Raw genomic sequence first — 19,548 nt, 5'->3', positions numbered from 1 at the left:
GACAACACCTCTGCGCTGGATCACGTGTATATACAGTACCCCTCACATTTTTTGTAAAGGTTTTATTCTATCTTTTCATGTGACAACACTGAAGAAATGACACTTTGCTACAATGTAAAGTAGTGAGTGTACAGCTTGTATAACAGTGTAAATTTGCTGTCCTCTCAAAATAACTCAACACACAGCCATTAATGTCTAAACCACTGGCAACAAAAGTGAGTACACCCCTAAGTGAAAATGTCCAAATTGGGCCCAATTAGCCATTTTCCCTCCCCAGTGTCATGCGACTCGTTAGTGTTACAAGGTCTGAGGTGCGAATGGGGAGCAGGTGTGTTAAATTTGGTGTTATCGCTCTCAGTCTCTCATACTGGTCACTGGAAGTTCAACATGACACCTCATGGCAAAGAACTCTCTGAGGATCAGAAAAAAACAACAATTGTTGCTCTACATAAAGATGGCCTAGGCTATAAGAAGATTGCCAAGACCCAGTGTCATTAGTACAGTGACAGTACTTTTTTTTTTTGCACTGATCACTACATTAGTGTCACTGGTCCTTAAAAAGTGTCAGTTAGTTTTAGAATGTATGCCGCAAAAAAAAAAAAAAAAAAAAAAAAAAAATATAGCAGTCCCGCTATAAGTCACTGATTTACTAGTAAGAGAAAAAAAAAAGAAAAGGAAAAATAAATAAAAATATCTCATAGTTTGTAGACGCTATAACTCTTGTGCAAACCAATCAGTATACGCTTAATGGGATTTTTTTTTTTACCAAAAATATGTAGAATACCTATTGGCATAAATTTATAAAGAAATTGTATTTTTTTCCATTCCATTTTATTGGATAGGTTTTATAGTAGAAAGTAAAATTTTTTTTTTTTTTCAAAATTGGCTGCCTTTTTTTTCCTTTTTGTTTTTAGCGCAAAAAAAAAACCAAAACACAAAAAAACAAAAAAAAAAAAAACGCAGTGGTGTTTAAATACCAACAAAAGAAAGCTCCATTTGTGGGGAAAAAAAAGAAAAATGTTATTTGGGTACAATTGTCAGTCAAAGTAACGCAGTGCCTGTCCCATGCAGTACTACTTTTCACCTTGACATGATGGCTGAATATCCATTGAAATGTTGGACATAATAAACTCGGAGTGCCTCTATTTGATTTAGATTTGGCCATTTGCCACTAGATGTCCTCAGTCACCATCATTCAACCCACTTCCTCTAAGCCCAGGTGGTAAATGACCTTTGAAGCAGCACAGTGATGAGCTCATCTCTCCATCACTCTGCTCTCTCCTCCTATCAGCATGCTTCTTGTCAGCACATGAACTTATTCGCTACTTGTGCTGCTTCTCTAAGACTCCGGTCCCACTACACAGGGACTGTAAGAGGCGGATAGTGGACAAATTCAGGTATGCATTAAAAATAAAAAATGCAGGAAGGACTGGAAAGGTTTGTCTCCTTAATGACCAGGTCATTTTTTTGCGATAAGGCACTGCGCCGCTTTAACTGACAATTGAGCAGTCGTGCGACGTTACACCCAAACAAAATTGGCGTCCTTTTTTTCCCCACAAATAGAGCTTTATTTTGGTGGTATTTGATCACCTCTGCGGTTTTTATTTTTTGCACTATAAACAAAAAAGGAGGGACAATTTTGAAAAAAAAAAAAAAAAAAAAAGTTTTACTTTTTGCTATAATAAATATCCAAAAAAATAAATAGAATAAAAACATTTCTTCATCAGTTTAGGCCAATATGTATTCTTCTAAATATTTTTGGTAAAAAAAAAAAAAAAATAAAAAAATTGCAATAAGCATATATTGATTGGTTTGCGCAAAAAAGTTATAGCCTCTACAAAATAGGGGATAGATTTATGGAATTTTTATTATTTTTATTTTTTTACTAGTAATGGCAGTGATCTGCAATTTTTAGCGGGACTGCGACATTGTGGCGGGCAGATCGGACACTTGACACATTTTTGGGACCATTGACAATTATACAGCGATCAGAGTTATAAAAATGCACTGATTACTGTGTAAATGTCACTGGCAGGGAAGGGGTTAACACTAGGGGGCGATCAAGGGGTTAATTGTTCCTTGGGGAGGTGCTTTCTAACTGTGGGGGGAGGGTACTGACTGGAAGAGGCAAGAGATCACTGTTCCTAATCACTAGGAACAGCAGATCCGTCTCTCCTCCCGTGTCAGAACGGGGCTCGGTCTGTTTACATTGACAGATCCCCGTTCTGGCTCTCTCTGTGGAGAGATTGCTGGTGGCCGGAGGACATTGCATCGGCTCCGGCGTCGCACGCACCCCCTATCGCTCTTAAGGTGGCCGACATACACCTACGGCAATTCGCCTAGGAGAGCCAACCTGCCGCAGTATAATGACGGCGGCTGGTCTTAAAGTGGTTAATGATGTATTATTGAATACAGGGCTGTATTAAATTGTGTCTTTTAACACACATAGAGTTTAGCTTTAAAGTGTTACTAAACCCCGGACTCTGCATTCACTATATCTGGTCTCCCACAGTACACAGAACATGGAAATGTAATTATCTTAGTAAATATAAACTGCTAAATACGTTTCCTTATCAGCAGTATATAGCAATCTTCTAGCAGTGCCCAGCCAAGCACTTGCTAAAGCTTGTAGGAGGAGTTTTCATACTGCACTGAGCTGCCCTATCAGGATCCAGAACCCCCGACCTTCTGTCTGGACAGTGCTGATTGGCTCTGTGCTGATCACATGCACTCTCCCAAGAAAAATTAAACCTTTCCAGCAATACACACCCAACTGAGCATGTGCAGCCTGACTCCAAAGGCTTAGTCTTATCCAGACTTGTCCAGGGGGACAGTACAGGGAGGGGAGGATCTGTGCATACAGGATCAAACAGCCTTTACACGATGCAGAGGATTAACCCCTTCCACAGTGAGTATAACAAGCATGCTTCAATGCATATACAGACTGATTTTACTGTTGTGGGTTTAGTAACACTTTAAAGCAGACCTTCAGTCATTTTTTCATCTATTAAATCTTCTGCCCTTGTTGCTGTTTTAACTTTGGATAGTAAAACATTTTTTTTTCTGCCAGTAAATACCTTATACAGCCCACTTCCTGTTTCTTGTCTAGTCATTATCCTAGGCTTATGACATTATGCACAGCTCTCTCACTCTCCTGAGAGTTAGCCAGGAAGGGAGGGGGGATGAGTCATTGGAGGGCCAATGAGGGCTGCAGAGCTGGAGGTGTGTGTAAATCCAAGAATTGAACAGGCAGTAGCTTCAGCTGCCCACAGTTAATATGGTTGCAGCCAGACTCAGTGGAGGGAGATTTCTGCAGCATAATAATTGGCAAGTACAGAATCACAGTATATATAATATATATATATATATATATATATATATATATATATATATATATATATATATATATATATTTATATATATATATAAATATATTATATATATAAAAGAATATGCAAAGCGGTTGGAGGGAAGCTTCAGAATGGCAAAGATGAAAAATGTTTGTTTGCAAGTACCTTTCGGAATTTCTCCATCTGTTTGTAGAGATCTGGGTCGAGTTCTTGAGACACATCCTTCATCCACAGTAATACACCTCTGTACTCGGTCCTGGCTTGTTCCATTCGGTTGACTGTCAGCCAGGAGTCGGATATTGCTCGATAACGGAAGGTTTCCACCTCCTGGTGAAGCCGGGATAATGGGGCTCGTAGGGCCAGCCTAGAAAAAAAAACCAGCAAAGAGATCAGTCTGGTATGGCTTATAGCAGGGATATGCAATTAGCGGACCTCCAGCTGTTGCAGAACTACAAGTCCCATCAGGCATAGCAAGATTCTGACAGCCACAAGCATGACACCCAGAGGCAGAGGCATGATGGGACTTGTGGTTTTGCAACAGCTGGAGGTCCGCTAATTGCATATTCCTGGCTTATAGTATCTGTTGCTAAGTGGTTAGTACTTCTAGTCAACACTAGGGGTCGCCGGTTCAAGTCCCAGCCATGACTTTACCTGCATGGAGGTTGCATGTTCTCCCTGTGCAGTGTAAGTTTCCTTCAACACTCCGCAGACAAGCTGGTAGGGTCCTTTCACACTGGGGCGGTTTGCAGGCGCTATTGCGCTAATAATAGCGCCTGCAACCCGACCTGAAAGTGCAGCTGCTTTGATTCCAGCGTGAAAGCCCCGAGGGCTTTCACACTGGAGCGGGGCGCTAGCAGGACGGTAAAAAAAGTCCTGCTAGCAGCATCTTCGAAGTGGTGAAGGAGCGGAGTGTATACCGCTCCTTTACCGCTCCTGCCCATTGAAATCAATTGGACGGCGCGGCTATACAGCCGGCAAAGCGCCTCTGTAGAGGCGCTTTACGGTGGTTTTTAACCCTTTCTCGGCCGCTAGCGGGGGTAAAACCGCCCCGCTAGCGGCTGCATACCGCCGCCGCCCCCCCCCCAGTGTGAAAGGGCCCGTAGTGTTTTTTTTTTTTAATTATTATTATTAATAATCAAAGACAAAAGTTTATTAACCAGCACAGAAAATAGTTCCAGGAACAACTGTGCCACAGTATACATCAAAATATCTAACACTTGAATAACAAGCGGGCAAAGAAATCAGCAGTAGTTCAAATTACAGTACATCTGCGGATAGAAATCTAGAACCTCGGCTCTGTTATCACAACTTGACCAATATACAAGTTTGGTAATAAACAGCCATCACACATGTGCACTGCCGAAAAATTAGTCTGTTTTCGTCTCATTCGTTTTTTGTTTTTTTCGTAGTTTGGAAATTTGAAAATTCGAAAATAAGAAAAAAAATTAGAAAGAACGAAAATCCAAAATAACTATTAAATTATAGGTATTGGAATTTCCTTTCAAAATTTGGCTGTTAGTGAACGTAACAAATACGAATTTATCTGAAGTTACGAATTATCCGAAAAAACGAATGCCGCATCTAAACAAATGGATCAAAACTAAATAATAATATGTTTTTATTATTATTATTGTTATTTATTATTAATTTGTTACATTCCATTCATTTAAATACGGCATTCGTTATCACGGATAATTTGTAACTTCGGATAAATTCGTATTCGTTACGTTCACCAACAGCCAAATTTGAAAGGAAATTCCAATACCTATAATTTATTAGTAATAGTTATTATTAGCTAGTTATTATTTCAGATTTTCGAGTTTTTAGGTTTTTGAATTTTCATTCTTATTTTTGAATTTCCGAATATTATGGAAAAATTTGGAAATTCAAAAATTCGGAAATTAGGATATTTCAGAATTAACGAATTTGTCCAAATTCATTATTAAAACTAATTTGTAACTAAACGAATTACACATGTCTAACAGCCATAAAGTACCCAACCTCAACCTAGTAACCGATGGAAAACCAGCTCCACGGGTGCCAACCACAATATAGACAGCCATCCATCCAATACCCTGTAAAATTTGGTGGTATATAATTTTTGGACAACGAAAGGTGGTACTCTTATTAGTAATCCAATCCACTGGGTATGGGGGCAAGGAACTTTTCCAATTCATCAAAAGCACTTTACGAGCCTGAAATAAGGCCCCGGAGACAACCTCTTTAACCGCTTAGAGGCTGCCCCACGCGCATATACTGTGGCAGGGTGGCCGATCTGTGCCAGATCACGTACCTAGTATATGATCGGACACTTCTGGGTCTGGGGCACACGACGCTGGTGACCCGCTCCCGCTGTGATTGGACTGGCTTTCAGTGGGTCCGGCGGACGCAAAGTTTGCCGGGACCCGACAATGGTTCAAGAGAAAGGCAGAACGGCGGTCTGCCTATGTAATAAACAAGGCAGACCACCGTTCTGTGAAAGGGGAATGTGCTGATCCTGTGCCCCTTCTAAGCAGGGACACGGATCTATACATTCCCCCAGTTAAAGCACTAGACATGTGCAATTCGTTCCGTTCCGAATTCGTGTTTCGGTGAAATTCGACAAATTCGTTCATTTGGAAATATTCTAACGAAAACACATTTAACAAATTTTTCCGAACATTGAAAAATAATTAGGAAATTCAAAAAGAAGAATGGAAATCTGAAAATTCACAAGAACATAAATCCGAAATTCCAAAATAATAAACTAATAATAACTATTTATTTAATTATAGCCATTGGATGCACTCTAAGCGGGATGTGTAACTATGAGAGGCGTTGCGACACATTTAAGGAGCTGGAATACACGGCCTCCATAGCTTCCTCCCATTGATATCCTGTCAATTGGCCCACATCCGGCTCCCACTGCACTCTAGACCTACAGGGGTATTTGTCCAGGTATGTACCAAGCAGCTGTGAATAACAGAAATAAACTCTAAACCCTCGTACACACAATCGGACTTTCCGACGGAAAATGTGCGATGACAGCCTGTTGGCGGCAAATCCAACCTTATATACGCTCCATCGGATAATTGTTGTCTGATTTTCCAAGGACAAATGTTGGATCGCAGGTTTTCAAATTTTCCACGGACAAATGTCTGTTGCCGGATTTTCCGAGCGTGTGTACACACTCAGTCGGACAAAAAAGGTCCAAAGTACAAACACCCATGCTCGGAAGCAAGGACGAGCCGGAAGCGGTCGGTCTTGTAAACTAGCATTTGTAATGGAGAATTAACATTCGTGACGTGGCAAACTATGAAATCTTGAAATGCAGCGCACAATTCTCTTCTTCTTTAATGGGATAATAATGAAGCTGCTTTGCTGGTGATACTGATCGAGTTATTGCAAACAAATTTTAAAAGACTTTTTTTTTCTAGTGATATCAAGAATAATATTATTGCTTTTTTTTTTGTTTTTTTCATTTGGGCAAGTTACCACAACACCATTATCCCATAGATTTTAAGATCAAAGATACAACTATGTTGGTGTCCCTTGTCAATTTTACATTGTATTTTTTTTTAAAGTAACTGCCTACTCCCAAACTGTCATTTGAAGTAAAACACAGAGCCAAGAATTATTCTCCACAATTTTTTTTATTGTGCATTACAAAAAAAAGAAAACAAATAAAATTAGACATGCTATCTGCCAATAGAACTTAAACAAAAAGTGCATTCTATGCATCCAAAAATATAGAAAATATACCAAATCAAATCATCATTATTCAACCAAAAAAATTATGTTAAAGCAATAACTCCAAGGCCAATAATAAATAACACGTTATCTCCTCTGATTCTGCAACATGGCTGGTAGACAAAAGTCCGCTCAGAAACGAACTGAAAAGCACGAAATGAAAAGAGCAAATCAACACTCACCAAACTTCTACTAACACAAAATTAGCAGAAGGAGCCCAAAGGGTGGCGCTAAAGAGCTGAAAAACAATGTAGTACGTCACTACATTCGCATTTGTTGGCCAACAATTGTGTGGCCATGTGTATGCAAGATAAGTTTGGGCCAACACCCTTGGGACAAAATTCCACTGTTTTGTCGGCCAACAATCCAATCGTGTGTACGAGGCTTTAGTGGAAGTAACTTGTTGCATCATAGACAGCATTGGGGTATGGGAACAATAGAAATCAGGAAGAAAACGCTGAGCTGACACTGCATGCCTTAATTCCAAGTAATAGAAATACATCTGCTGGGGGAGACCAAATTTGGCTTGCAGAGCAGAGAAAGGCATCAACTGACCACCAGTAAAAATCTGCTTTACATGCGCAATACCATATTTTTGCCACTTGGGGGCATACTGCAGCTTAGCCAATCTCGGATAAGCAGGGTTGTTCCATAAAGCGCCCCCTGCAATTGCTTAGCTTTGTGCCACACCTTGTATTTCAGCCAATAGGTGGGATAAGATCTATTGGGCTTAGCAAAGGAGTGGGATTCTAGTCCTTCAGGCAGGGACTTTGAGTAAACACAGCACAGAACTCCCTTTAAAGTAGCATCCCAAGGCATCGGAGGTCTGCTATTGGGGAAGGGGGAGGCATGCCACTACTACTGCAACTGTGCAGCTATATAATAAGGTAAACATGCAGCGCTATAAATCAATTTGTATTTATATATATGAAAAAGTAAAAGGAAGTCCACATGCAATATGATGGAGAGAAAGATGAAAAGTCCCCATACCAATCTTCCGTGCACAGGTAAATCACACCACATCACTGTGCTCACAGGGGGTCTCCTTACCTGATAAATATGGCCCTCAAATTATAGAGTGGCCTTCAGAGCGAGTGAACAAGATAAAGTGTCATCCGACCAGTCCAGGACACCTGACAGAGCGATTGAAATCAGCCTCCCTGACATCCAACCAAGTGATCCAGAATAACCTCCAGGAGATCCAACTCACAATACCTCATTCAAATGGAGCTCACCGAATGGTAAAAACAAGATACACTTCCATATTGGAGAACGTTTTAAAAAAGGTATGAAGGTTTATTGTAGTGTACTTACACGTCCGATAAAAAAAAAAAAAAAAACAGCCTTCCAATCAAAATAGAAAGGCCATGGCTAGATAGCGTGCTTGCGTCATTCAGAGTCAAGTCCTGTCCAAAGCGTTTCGTCATCAACTGACATCATCAGAGGCGTGGCCTACTGACGTAAGAGCCTATAAATACATTGCAACCGGAAGTTGGCAAACCGGATAGGACATACCCGGAAGCGGTCTGATCACTCAGATGCGCTCCAAAACAATGGAAGGATTACACTGAATTTGGCAACCAGATGCAAATAATCCGGACGTGCGATATCCGGACGCAACCCGACCTCTCGGATATGCTCCAAAGGCCAGAAGTTAAAAACAAAAACCCTTCAGAAATCATCAAATACATTATTAAAGATGAATGTTAAGAATTTCTACTACAAACGATTAAAAAAAAAAAAAAACATACATCTAGTGATGTGACATATAATTCTAACTAAAAATTTCTTCATAAAAAGCACTACGCACCCCTATGCACCAACTTGATGAAATAAGGAAGTAGTAAATAGAGAAGGGATACACTAATAAAACATATGAAACCCTTGAGAAAGGTACAATCAACTATTATTAATAAAAGAATTCACGTCCCAATAAACATTTAGTCCAAGCGGCACGTAACACTTGAGTTCATGGATCCAGCTGGTTTCCAATCTAGAAATTTCCCGTCTGACAAAACTTCCCCTCCTATAATACGACCAAGGGTTCGGAAAAACAGCAACGCCTCCCATAGTCTTCAGGTGTTACTCCAACCTTATCCGAGGGAGAGCCCTGCTGTTATAAAAGGGAACGGTAAAGGGAGTTTACTGTGCACAATGCTTTAAGAGGAATAACTACAGGAGAGTTGTGTAGTTGGGTCATAAGTATCATTTTAACCAAATTGGCTTGACCAATCCGGGAAATCCGTAATTTCTACCTTAGTTTGATTTTATCACAAAAGCGATAAAGTAAAGGGTTAACATTTAGCCCCACAAAATTCCATGACCGCCCTAAAGATCACTATACCAAGGTATTTAAAATTAGAAACAACGGGTACTGGGCAGAACAGGGGTAGAGTAGGAGCAACGGAACCATCCAACACCAAGGAGGCTGACATGGAACAGTTAATGGTCAGGCCCGAGTACGAGCCAAACTCCACTATGATGTCCATCACAGCTTGCAACGAAGAAACAGTATCGCCAAACAAAAGCAGCATATCATATGCATATAGTAGAAGTTTTTCACACACGTCACCATACTGAAAGCCCTGAATAGACACAGAGGCCCCAACTGGTGTGGCCAGCTCCTCTATCGCAACGGCAAACAGTAAAGGCAAGAGAGGACACCCTTGTCTAGTTCACTGACCCAGGGAAAATGGGGAAGACGCCAAACCTCCAGATTGAATAACTGCATGAGGTGCATAATACAAAAGCTAAGTGACAAAACGTATCCCCAAATCCAAAGCAGGACAAGACCTCCTAAAGATACCGCTATCCAGCGCTGTCAAATACCTTATTGGCCTCCAGCGACAGCAATGCCCTCAAACCCATATTGTCAGAGGGGGTTTGTATATTTGGAAAGAGTTGCCGCAGATTGATACAGTAGATTTGTGAGGCATAAAGCCTGCCTAATCTGGATGGATGATACTAGTTATAACCTTATTCAATCACCTAGCCAGTATCTTTGCTAGAATTTTTATGTCGGTCTGTAATAATAAAATGGGTCTATACGAGTTGGGGTCAGTAGGCGATTTACCCATCTTCAGCAATGAAACAATAATGGCCTGAGCCACAGAGCCCGGCAACATACTAGGTGTCATTGTAGGTGTCAAGCAGATGGGATAGAATAGAGTCAGCATATTGTGAATATACCTCAATGGGGAGTCCTTCTGCTCCAGGGGCTTTAGAGGTAGGGAAAGAAACAACCGCCTCCTGTACTTCTCCGATGGCAATAGGAGTGTCCAGTAAGATCCTCTGGAAGCTACACAATTTAGGCAGCCGTATTGACCTCAGATAGAACTGTAGGTCATCAGCAGCATACTGCACCTTAGATTGATAGAAGGCAGAATACGACTGAACCAACTCCGCCATCACCCCTTCCGGGATATTCGCAATCGTGTCATTGTGGGAGTGCAAAGTGGCAATGATCAGAGCGGTAGTGAGAGTGAGAATCTTCGCTCTCACCAATTTGACAAGCATGTGGCCCGTTTGTTCCCCCTCCTCATAAAAAGCCTGTTTGCCAAAAATGAACTTCTCTGCTGCAGAGCATGCCACATTTATATATGCTTTCTGTGTGTAAAGCCAGGCATTCCTAGAGGCCTCAGATGGATCAGAGAGGTACTCTCGTTCCTTTCTCCCCACCAGTTGTGACAACTGCTCCTCCTGGCATTTGCTGCTTCCTGGCTCTTGAAGTCTCATGGAGGCTCAACAGCAAACTGCACTGAGTGGATTAAATTCTCTTATCTTAATGAATCATGTGAGTGGTCACTTGTGATTTTTTTAAAAAGCCTTTTCCTATGCAATACATGTCCTCCTCCTCCGGCCTCCCTCCGTGTCCTCCTCCTCCTCTGCCCCGTGCGCTCTTCTGGGCCTCCTTTTCTGGCCCCCTCTTGTATCCTCCTCCTCCTCGTGTCCTCCTCCTCGTGTCCTCCCCCTCGTGTCCTCCCCCTCGTGTCCTCCCCCTCGTGTCGTCCTCCTCTTCTGGCTCCCTGTCCTTCTCCTCCGGCTCCCTGTCCTCCTCCTCCCTGTCCTCCTCCGTGTCCTCCTCCGGCCCCCCCCTCGTGTCCTCCTCCGGCTCCCTGTCCTCCTCCTCCGACTCCCTGTCCTCCTCCTCCGGCCTCCTGTCCTCCTGTCCTCCTCCTCCGGCCTCCTGTCCTCCTGTCCTCCTCCTCCGGCCTCCTGTCCTCCTGTCCTCCTCCTCCGGCCTCCTGTCCTCCTGTCCTCCTCCTCCGGCCTCCTGTCCTCCTCCTCCGGCCCCCCCCTCGTGACCTCCTCCTCCGGCCTCCTGTCCTCCTCCTCCGGCCTCCTGTCCTCCTCCTCCGGCCCCCCCCTCGTGTCCTCCTCCTCCGGCCCTCCTCCTCGTGTCCTCCTCCTCCGGCCCTCCTCCTCCGGCACCCCCCTCGTGTCCTCCTCCTCTGGCCTCCTGTCCTCCTCCGGCCCCCCCCCTCGTGTCCTCCTCTTCCGGCTCCCTGGCCTCCTCCTCTGGCCTCCTGTCCTTCTCTGGCCCCCTGTACTCATCCTCCGGCTCCTCTCTTTTCCCCTGCAGCCTGCTTCCCTCCTCTCCAGTCGGCTGCTGGGAGGGATGTGCCAAGATGGAGAGCAGGGGAAGGGGCCGGTAAATAGGTGTTTTAGTGGCCCCTTTCTTTTCCAAATTGGACTCCGTGAGCAATCATGACCGATCGCTCCTGTGTTCTGTGATAACTGACCAGAGTAAACTGTTTACTCTGCTTCAGTTTATGAATGGACAGGAGCCTGTGTCTGTTTTCAATGCTGAGGCTGTTGAGAAGAGGACTGGGAAATCTGTGTCCTCAGCCCCTGTATCTCAAAGGGGAGATGTCAGGGGTCTGTTTAGACCCCTGATATCTCACCAAAGCCCACCAACAGGGCTGATAAAAAAAATAAAATTGCAATAATTTTTTTTTAATTTTGTAAATAAAAATTGTAATAAAATAATAAATAAAATAAAAAATTACTGACACCACTCCCCCCCCTCCCCCTGCCCTACTGGCACTGTCCACTGCCCCAACCCCCAAATTGTAAAAAAAAGAAATAAAAATAAAAAAAGACACGAAAAAAAAAAAAAAAAAAAAAAAAAACTGACATCCACATTTATAATTTAAAAAATTATAAAAATAAAAAAAATTCTGATACTGTCCATTGCTCTACTGACACCGTCCACTGGTCCCCAAAAAGTATTTTGGGGAAAAAAAATAAAAAATACAAAAATAAAAAAAAAAAAAAAAAAATTAAAAAAAAATTGTTAAATATATATAAAATAATAATAATCAATAATAAAAAAGAAAAAAAAACCCTACTGACACCATCCTTCACATGCTACCCACCTCCATACACTTCACACTCCTCTTCTGCACATAATACCCACCAACATACACTCCATACTCCTCTCCTGCACATAATACCCACCGCTGTATACTCAGCACTGTACATTCCCTATTTAACATTACTGCATTCTGCAAGTCATCTCAGAATCTATTAAACCACCCCCCAATATTTAACACAATTTAAGTCACGCCCACATTGTGCTCCACATTTTTATTTATTTTTTTTGTATCAATGCCTAGGGCCCACTTTTTATCTTGCACACAGACCCACTCATTTCATGATACGCCCCCTGCTATATACATGTGTATAGTTATGTGCATGTATGTACTTAGAGTTTCTGTTTAAGGAACAATCATTTTCTCCACTTGCACACGCATTATGCACCACCTAAGTTAATGATATTTCCTCGAATGTAATTGTCACAAATAAGCCAATCTACAGCACATTTGATGTTCAGATATACATGTATACACTAGGGTTGCCACCCCATCCCTTTAAACCCGAACACATATGAATTACACAGGTTCTGAGGTTAATTTAATGCAGATCGGGCACCAAGTGAGTTTCATTACCACCTTAATCAGTCACAGAACCTGTGTAATTAATGTGTGTTCAGTTTTAAAGGGATGAGGTGGCAACCCTATATACACACACACACATAATAAATATATATATATATATATATATATATATATATATATATATATATATATATATATATATATATATATATATACACACATATACATACACACTTATATGCTTTGTATTCCAGATTATAGCTATTCCATTACAGATTTGAGGCGCCCTCTATGTACTCTTATACTCTGGCTTTTACTGCCCAGGATTGTCTTCTAGGTGCAGCTAGGTCACCTCATATTTACCTGTTGAAGGTTTATTATCTATATATTCTATGTCTCTCTTGACCTAGCCGTCACGAAAATACCTTCTCTTTATAGGATTAAGTCTTCTAGGCCTCAGTGCTACCCGTTTTCCCTCCTGCGGGTGAAGCCCCCTCAATACTTGTCCCCGACTTTGTTTTTAATGGAAACATGGAATATTTATCTATTACACCTTTCGATTGATTGCAAATCTAAGGTGCAACAACAATGTCTAAAATATACATTTATGATTAGTATTATGTTTTTTTATTTATATATTTATATTTTAGATAAATGATACTTCTCATCTCCCTGATGAAGGAGAAATACATTCTCTGAAAACGCATCGGGTGGAGGAAATATACACTGTTTGGTGTTTCTTTTATTCAGTAATGTATAAATGAAAATTAGTTTTTACAAATCCAATTTTCTACATATTATGTGATCTAGTGCCTTAAAAGTCCCACCAACAGGGGATTTTTTGTTTTTCTGTACTCCAACTTTATGGATGTGGCACATAGAAGAGCTCAATCATCGAGAGCTAATATTTCCTATATAAATTAATTTAGTTGGCGCCCTTTGCTGTTTCCTCAAAAAAAGTTGGTTTTGTTTTTCCAATCATTAGCGAGTCAAAGTGACGTTCATTTTTGACTGCAGTGATGAGAAAATTCCAAGAAGCAGGTTGGAAATTTTTCTTGAACTAATGTATTTCTAACAGTATACAGTCAGGTCCACAAGTATTGGGACATCGACACAATTCTAATCTTTTTGGCTCTATACACCACCACAATGGATTTGAAATGAAACAAACAAGATGTGCTTTAACTGCAGACTTTCAGATTTAATTTGAAGGTATTTACATCCAAATCAGGTGAACGGTGTAGGAATTACAACAGTTTGTATATGTGCTTCCCACTTTTTAAGGGACCAAAAGTAATGGGACAGATTAACAATCATCCATCAAACGTTCACTTTTTAACACTTGGTTGCAAATCCTTTGCAGTCAATTTCAGCCTGAAGTCTGGAACACATAAACATCACCAGACGCTGGGTTTCATCCCTGGTGATGCTCTGCCAGGCCTCTACTGCAACTGTCTTCAGTTCCTGCTTGTTCTTGGGGCATTTTCCCTTCAGTTTTGTCTTCAGCAAGTGAAATGCATGCTCAATCAGATTCAGGTCAGGTGATTGACTTGGCCATTGCATAACATTCCACTTCTTTCCCTTAAAAAACTCTTTTGGTTGCTTTCGCAGTATGCTTCGGGTCATTGTCCATCTGCACTGTGAAGCGCCGTCCAATGAGTTCTGAAGCATTTTGCTGAATATGAACAGATAATATTGCCCAAAACACTTCAGAATTCCTCCTGCTGCTTTTGTCAGCAGTCACATCATCAATAAATACAAGAGAACCAGTTCCATTGGCAGCCATACATTCCCACACCATGACACTACCACCACCATGCTTCACTGATGAGGTGGTGTGCTTTGGATCATGAGCAGTTCCTTTCCTTCTCCATATTCTTCTCTTCCCATCACTCTGGTACAAGTTGATCTTGGTCTCATCTGTCCATAGGATGTTGTTCCAGAACTGTGAAGGCTGTTTTCGATGTTGTTTGGCAAACTCTGATCTGCCCTTCCTGTTTTTGAGGCTCACCAATGGTTTACATCTTGTGGTGAACCCTCTGTATTCACTCTGGTGAAGTCTTCTCTTGATTGTTGACTTTGACACACATACACCTACCTCCTGGAGAGTGTTCTTGATCTGGCCAACTGTTGTGAAGGGTGTTTTCTTCACCAGGGAAAGAATTCTTCGGTCATCCACCACAGTTGTTTTCCGGGTCTTTTGGTGTTGCTGAGCTCACCGGTGCGTTCTTTCTTTTTAAGGATGTTCCAAACAGTTGATTTGGCCACACCTAATGTTTTTACTATCTCTCTGATGGGTTTGTTTTGTTTTTTCAGCCTAATGATGGCTTGCTTCACTGATAGTGACAGCTCATTGGATCTCATATTGAGAGTTGACAGCAACAGATTCCAAATGTAAATAGCACACTTGAAAGGAACTCTGGACCTTTTATCTGCTCCTTGTAAATGGGATAATGAGGGAATAAACACACACCTGACCATGGAACAGCTGAGCAGCCAATTGTCCCATTACTTTTGGTCCCTTAAAAAGAGGGAGGTACATATACAAACTGTTGTAATTCCTACACCGTTCACCTGATTTGGATGTAAATACCCTCAAATTAAAGCTGAAAGTCTGCAGTTAAAGCACATCTTGTTTGTTTCATTTCAAATCTGTTGTAGTGGTGTATAGAGCCAAAAAGATTAGAATTGTGTCGATGTCCCAATATTTATGGACCTGACGGTATGTGGTTTTCATTTGCTAAAGTCTATTCATTCCAAAATCAAAATGTTAAAAGCAAAACAAAATCTTTTGAATGACAAATGGATGTTTTGAGAATTTTGGTATGAATTTTCCTTTGAAATTCTATCCATCTATGGCCAGCTTTAGGTCTTCATTGCAATGCACAAAGACATTACATACCTCTGCTGGGAGGAGAAGCAGAGAGCCTTCCCTGTGGCCTGCATGATTTTCCCGGCTCGGGATTTATCCTGAGAGCCCTGCGCGCGGAGGAATTTCCCCAACTCATTCTCTTCCTGGGACAAAACTGCACAGAGACAGAGGACAACGTCAGCTATTCAATAAGTACTCAAGAAAAAAAAATACAAAGAAAAACAAAAACAAAAAAAAAAAAAAAAAACAGGGTGAACCATCCGCCGCTACAGAGAGGTCCACATTTGTGGTGTATAAAACAGAAAATGATTACTCATCTATAAAAGGGGGCGATTTCAAAGGAGAAATAATTTAAATCTGGGGAATCAAAAAAAAAAAATTGATTGCACTAATGCAACATTCTGTACATTTAGGCCTTATGCACACTGCGGCTGTCAAACAATCATTTGACATGCGTTTGATTTTTTTTTTTCCTGCCCCTAAACGCTCCACTATGTTAACCTATGCCAGGCACACATAGGCGTTTAGAGAGTTTGCATGTTCTCCCTGTGCCTGCGTGGGTTTCCTCCGGGTACTCCGGTTTCCTCCCACACTCCAAAGACATGCTGGCAGGTTAATTGGCTTCTGTCCAAAATTGTCCCTAGTATATGGGTGCGAGTTGGGGACCTTGGATTGTGAGCTCCTTGAGGGTAGGGACCGATGTGAGTGTGCGATGTATGCGTGGAGTGCTGTGTAAATTGACGGCGCTATATGGGTACCTTAAATAAATAATAATAGTGGATGGGCATCTTGGTGAGGCACAATGTACAGGGATGGCACAATTGTGGGCACGCGCCCACACTCACTTAGGTTGAACTGGATAGACTGGTGTCTTTATTCAACCTTGCAAACTATGTAACTATGTTTGAGCAGACAAAAAAATAAAAGATCTTCAGATCTTGAGCATTTATTCATTTCAATGGCCAGAGTAAATTAATATTAAATGAATAAACACCCAAATGCTGGACGCTCCTGAAGGAGTCTGAACTCACCTAAAATGTGCTTGAAAAAAGCGGCTAGGTGCGTTTTTAATGCTGCTTTTCTCCTGTCAGGGGGAAAGTGTTCAGAAGAGCCTGGTGGGCATGAGGACTAGGCCTTAAGGTCAACTAGAGTAAGTTCAAGTTTAAATCAGCTAAACACATTCCAGGACGTCAAGACAAAAAAACGTGTTCAATGGTTTATGGCACATTTACATTTTTTGGGGTGCATTAAAGTCGTAGTAAATGCTTTTGCTTATTTTTTACCTATATGTAAGCCTATAATAAAGCTTATCTATAGGTACTTTAAATATATCCTAAACGTGCATAGTTTAAGGAGAGATTTACTTGTGAAGCCGCAAGTGACATCACCAGCGCATGCGCTCTGAAGGAACGGCATAACCGCGCCCTTCCTTTAGAGTCCTGTGCCGTAAACAGTTAATACGCTTTAAAGGAAACACACAATATCAACACTGGATTACAAAACTAAAACAAAACACAACTTACAGCAAATCCGCTTCTGATACTGTTCTATGACCTTCACAAGCTCCATACATGTCCTCTGAATTGAATGAAAGAGCTGAAAATACAAAACAATTCAAGATTTTGTACCACAATACAGTACATTGAGATACAACAACTTCTCAAGGGCAGCCGGTCTTTACAAAGTGCATCCTACAGCTCTTCCTACAAAAATGTAATAGGGAGCACCCTGGTACAGGATGGCTTGATGTCTAATGATATAATGGGGAAGTGCCTGAGTCCAGACAGCTCCTCTACTAAATATTTAATGGGGGGTGGGGGGCACCTTGGTACTGACAGCTTCTCCTCTAGAGAGGTAATGGGGAGCACCCAGGTACTGACCACTTACCTCAAGGATGTAATGGGGGAATGCCCTGGTACTGACCGCTCTTCCCACAAAGATGTAATGGGGGAATGCCCTGGTACTGACTGCTCTTCCCACAAAGATGTAATGGGGGAATGCCCTGGTACTGACCGCTCTTCCCGCAAAGATGTAATGGGGAGCATCCTGGAACAGGACAGCTTGAGGTCTAAAGATATAATGGGGAGGTGCCTGGGTACAGACAGCTCCTCTTCAAAATATTTAATGGGGGGGGGGGCACCCTGGTACTGACAGCTCCTCCTACAAAGATGTAATTGGGGAGCACCCTGGTACAGGATGGCTTGATGTCAAAAAATATAAATAGGGAAATGCCTGGGTCCAGACAGCTCCTCTTCAAAATAATTAATGGGGGGGGGCACCCTGGTACTGACAGCTCTTCTCTCAAAGATGTAATTGGGAGCACCCTGGTACAGAATAGCTGGATGTCTAAAGATATAAATGGGGAAGTGCCTGGGTACAATGTGCAGAGGAAGGGACTGATGAATGAAATGTGAGACATCAGGGGTCTGTTCAGATCCCTGATATTTCACCAAAGGCCCCCAACAGGGCAGTTAAAAAAAAATGTAAAAAATAGTTTGAAAAAAGCTAGGATTTAACCTCCCTGGCGGTTTTCCAGAGTGTGGCTCGGGGTTAAATTTCAGCTCCATTAGCGGTAACCCCGAGCCACACGGGATTACATCTCAGGATCCTGGAAGAGGTTACTTACCTTGTCCCCAGGATCCTGCGATGTCCCCCCGCGGTGTCTGTGGGCTCTGTCCTCTGCGCCGATGTCCTGTGTGCCAAGCGCCGTTCCCTGCGAGCGTCAAAAAGCAGGGGGGGGGGGTTGGGCGGAGCCTGGCGGCAAATTCAAAATAGTGAAAATTCGTAACACATACAGTACACTGTAATCTTAGAGATTACATTACTGTATGAAATCATTTCACATCCCTTTTGTCCCCAGTGCTTTGTCCAATGCCCTGCACGCAGTTTTATATTATATATACTGTTCTTTCTGCCTGGAAACTGGAGATTGTCCATAGCAACCAAAAAGTGTCCCTTTACGTCAAAAGTGGTTTTAGACCAGCTAGAAAACAGCGATAGTAAATTAGAACACTTGCAGAATTGAGCGATAGTGAATTGTGGGGAAATTTATTTTATTATTATTTTTTATAATTATTTATATTTATTTATTATAATTTATGATTTTGTGTTTCAAACTTCATCATACCCGGGATATCTACTAGACTCTTGTTTGGACAGATTTAAGTGTGTTATTACTAAGAATTACAGGCCTACAATATAAAACGCCAAATTTCTATGCAAAATAATTGTACCGCTTTGAGACGCAAAAATCTGAAATAATCATACCGCCAGGGAGGTTAAAAGTGCTTTGTTCCCTGAAGAGCAGTCAGCATTTGGATCGCTCTTCAGAGAGCACTTGACAGGCAGCAAGAAGGCATATTGCCCCCTCACCGCTTGCTTTGACCCCGCACTAACGCAGCTTGTGCTTTGCATGCAGTTGTGGGGTGCTTGCAGATCAGTGTTATTCTCCTGAATGGGTCTTGGTTGATGGGGGTATAATTTCTGCCATGGCAGCGAAGCATACCTTCACGTATGTGGCATTTTAGCGAAAATATCATTATTTTTTGCAGGAAGGTAGATGAAGGTAGACTGTACGAGACCCCATGATTTCTAACAGCAGCCCTGTTCGCAAATGAGCAAAACCAATAAATATCTTTTTCCATTTCCTCTTACAATTTATGTACATAGATTTTTTTTTTTTTTTATGTAAATTTTG

At 41.7% G+C, this 19,548-nt stretch overlaps 1 protein-coding gene across 3 annotated transcripts in view; it reads right to left on the bottom strand.

The window, feature by feature from the left end:
* ICA1 (islet cell autoantigen 1) overlaps positions 1-19,548 on the bottom strand; it is a 107,067-nt gene that overhangs the window by 48,793 nt on the left and 38,726 nt on the right. For all 3 annotated transcript variants that reach the window (XM_073629544.1, XM_073629543.1, XM_073629545.1), the window contains exons 4-6: positions 17,375-17,447; positions 15,882-16,005; positions 3,516-3,714 (exon numbers count right to left, since the gene is read on the bottom strand). In XM_073629544.1, coding sequence (XP_073485645.1) covers positions 3,516-3,714; positions 15,882-16,005; positions 17,375-17,447 — 396 coding nt within the window. The remainder of the gene's footprint in view (positions 1-3,515; positions 3,715-15,881; positions 16,006-17,374; positions 17,448-19,548) is intronic.

This window comes from Aquarana catesbeiana, linkage group LG05 (genome assembly GCF_042186555.1).
Source record: "Aquarana catesbeiana isolate 2022-GZ linkage group LG05, ASM4218655v1, whole genome shotgun sequence".
Classification (NCBI taxonomy): domain Eukaryota; kingdom Metazoa; phylum Chordata; class Amphibia; order Anura; family Ranidae; genus Aquarana; species Aquarana catesbeiana.
The sequence above is the reverse complement of the archived record's forward strand: the minus strand, read 5'-3'. Positions and strand labels throughout refer to the sequence as shown.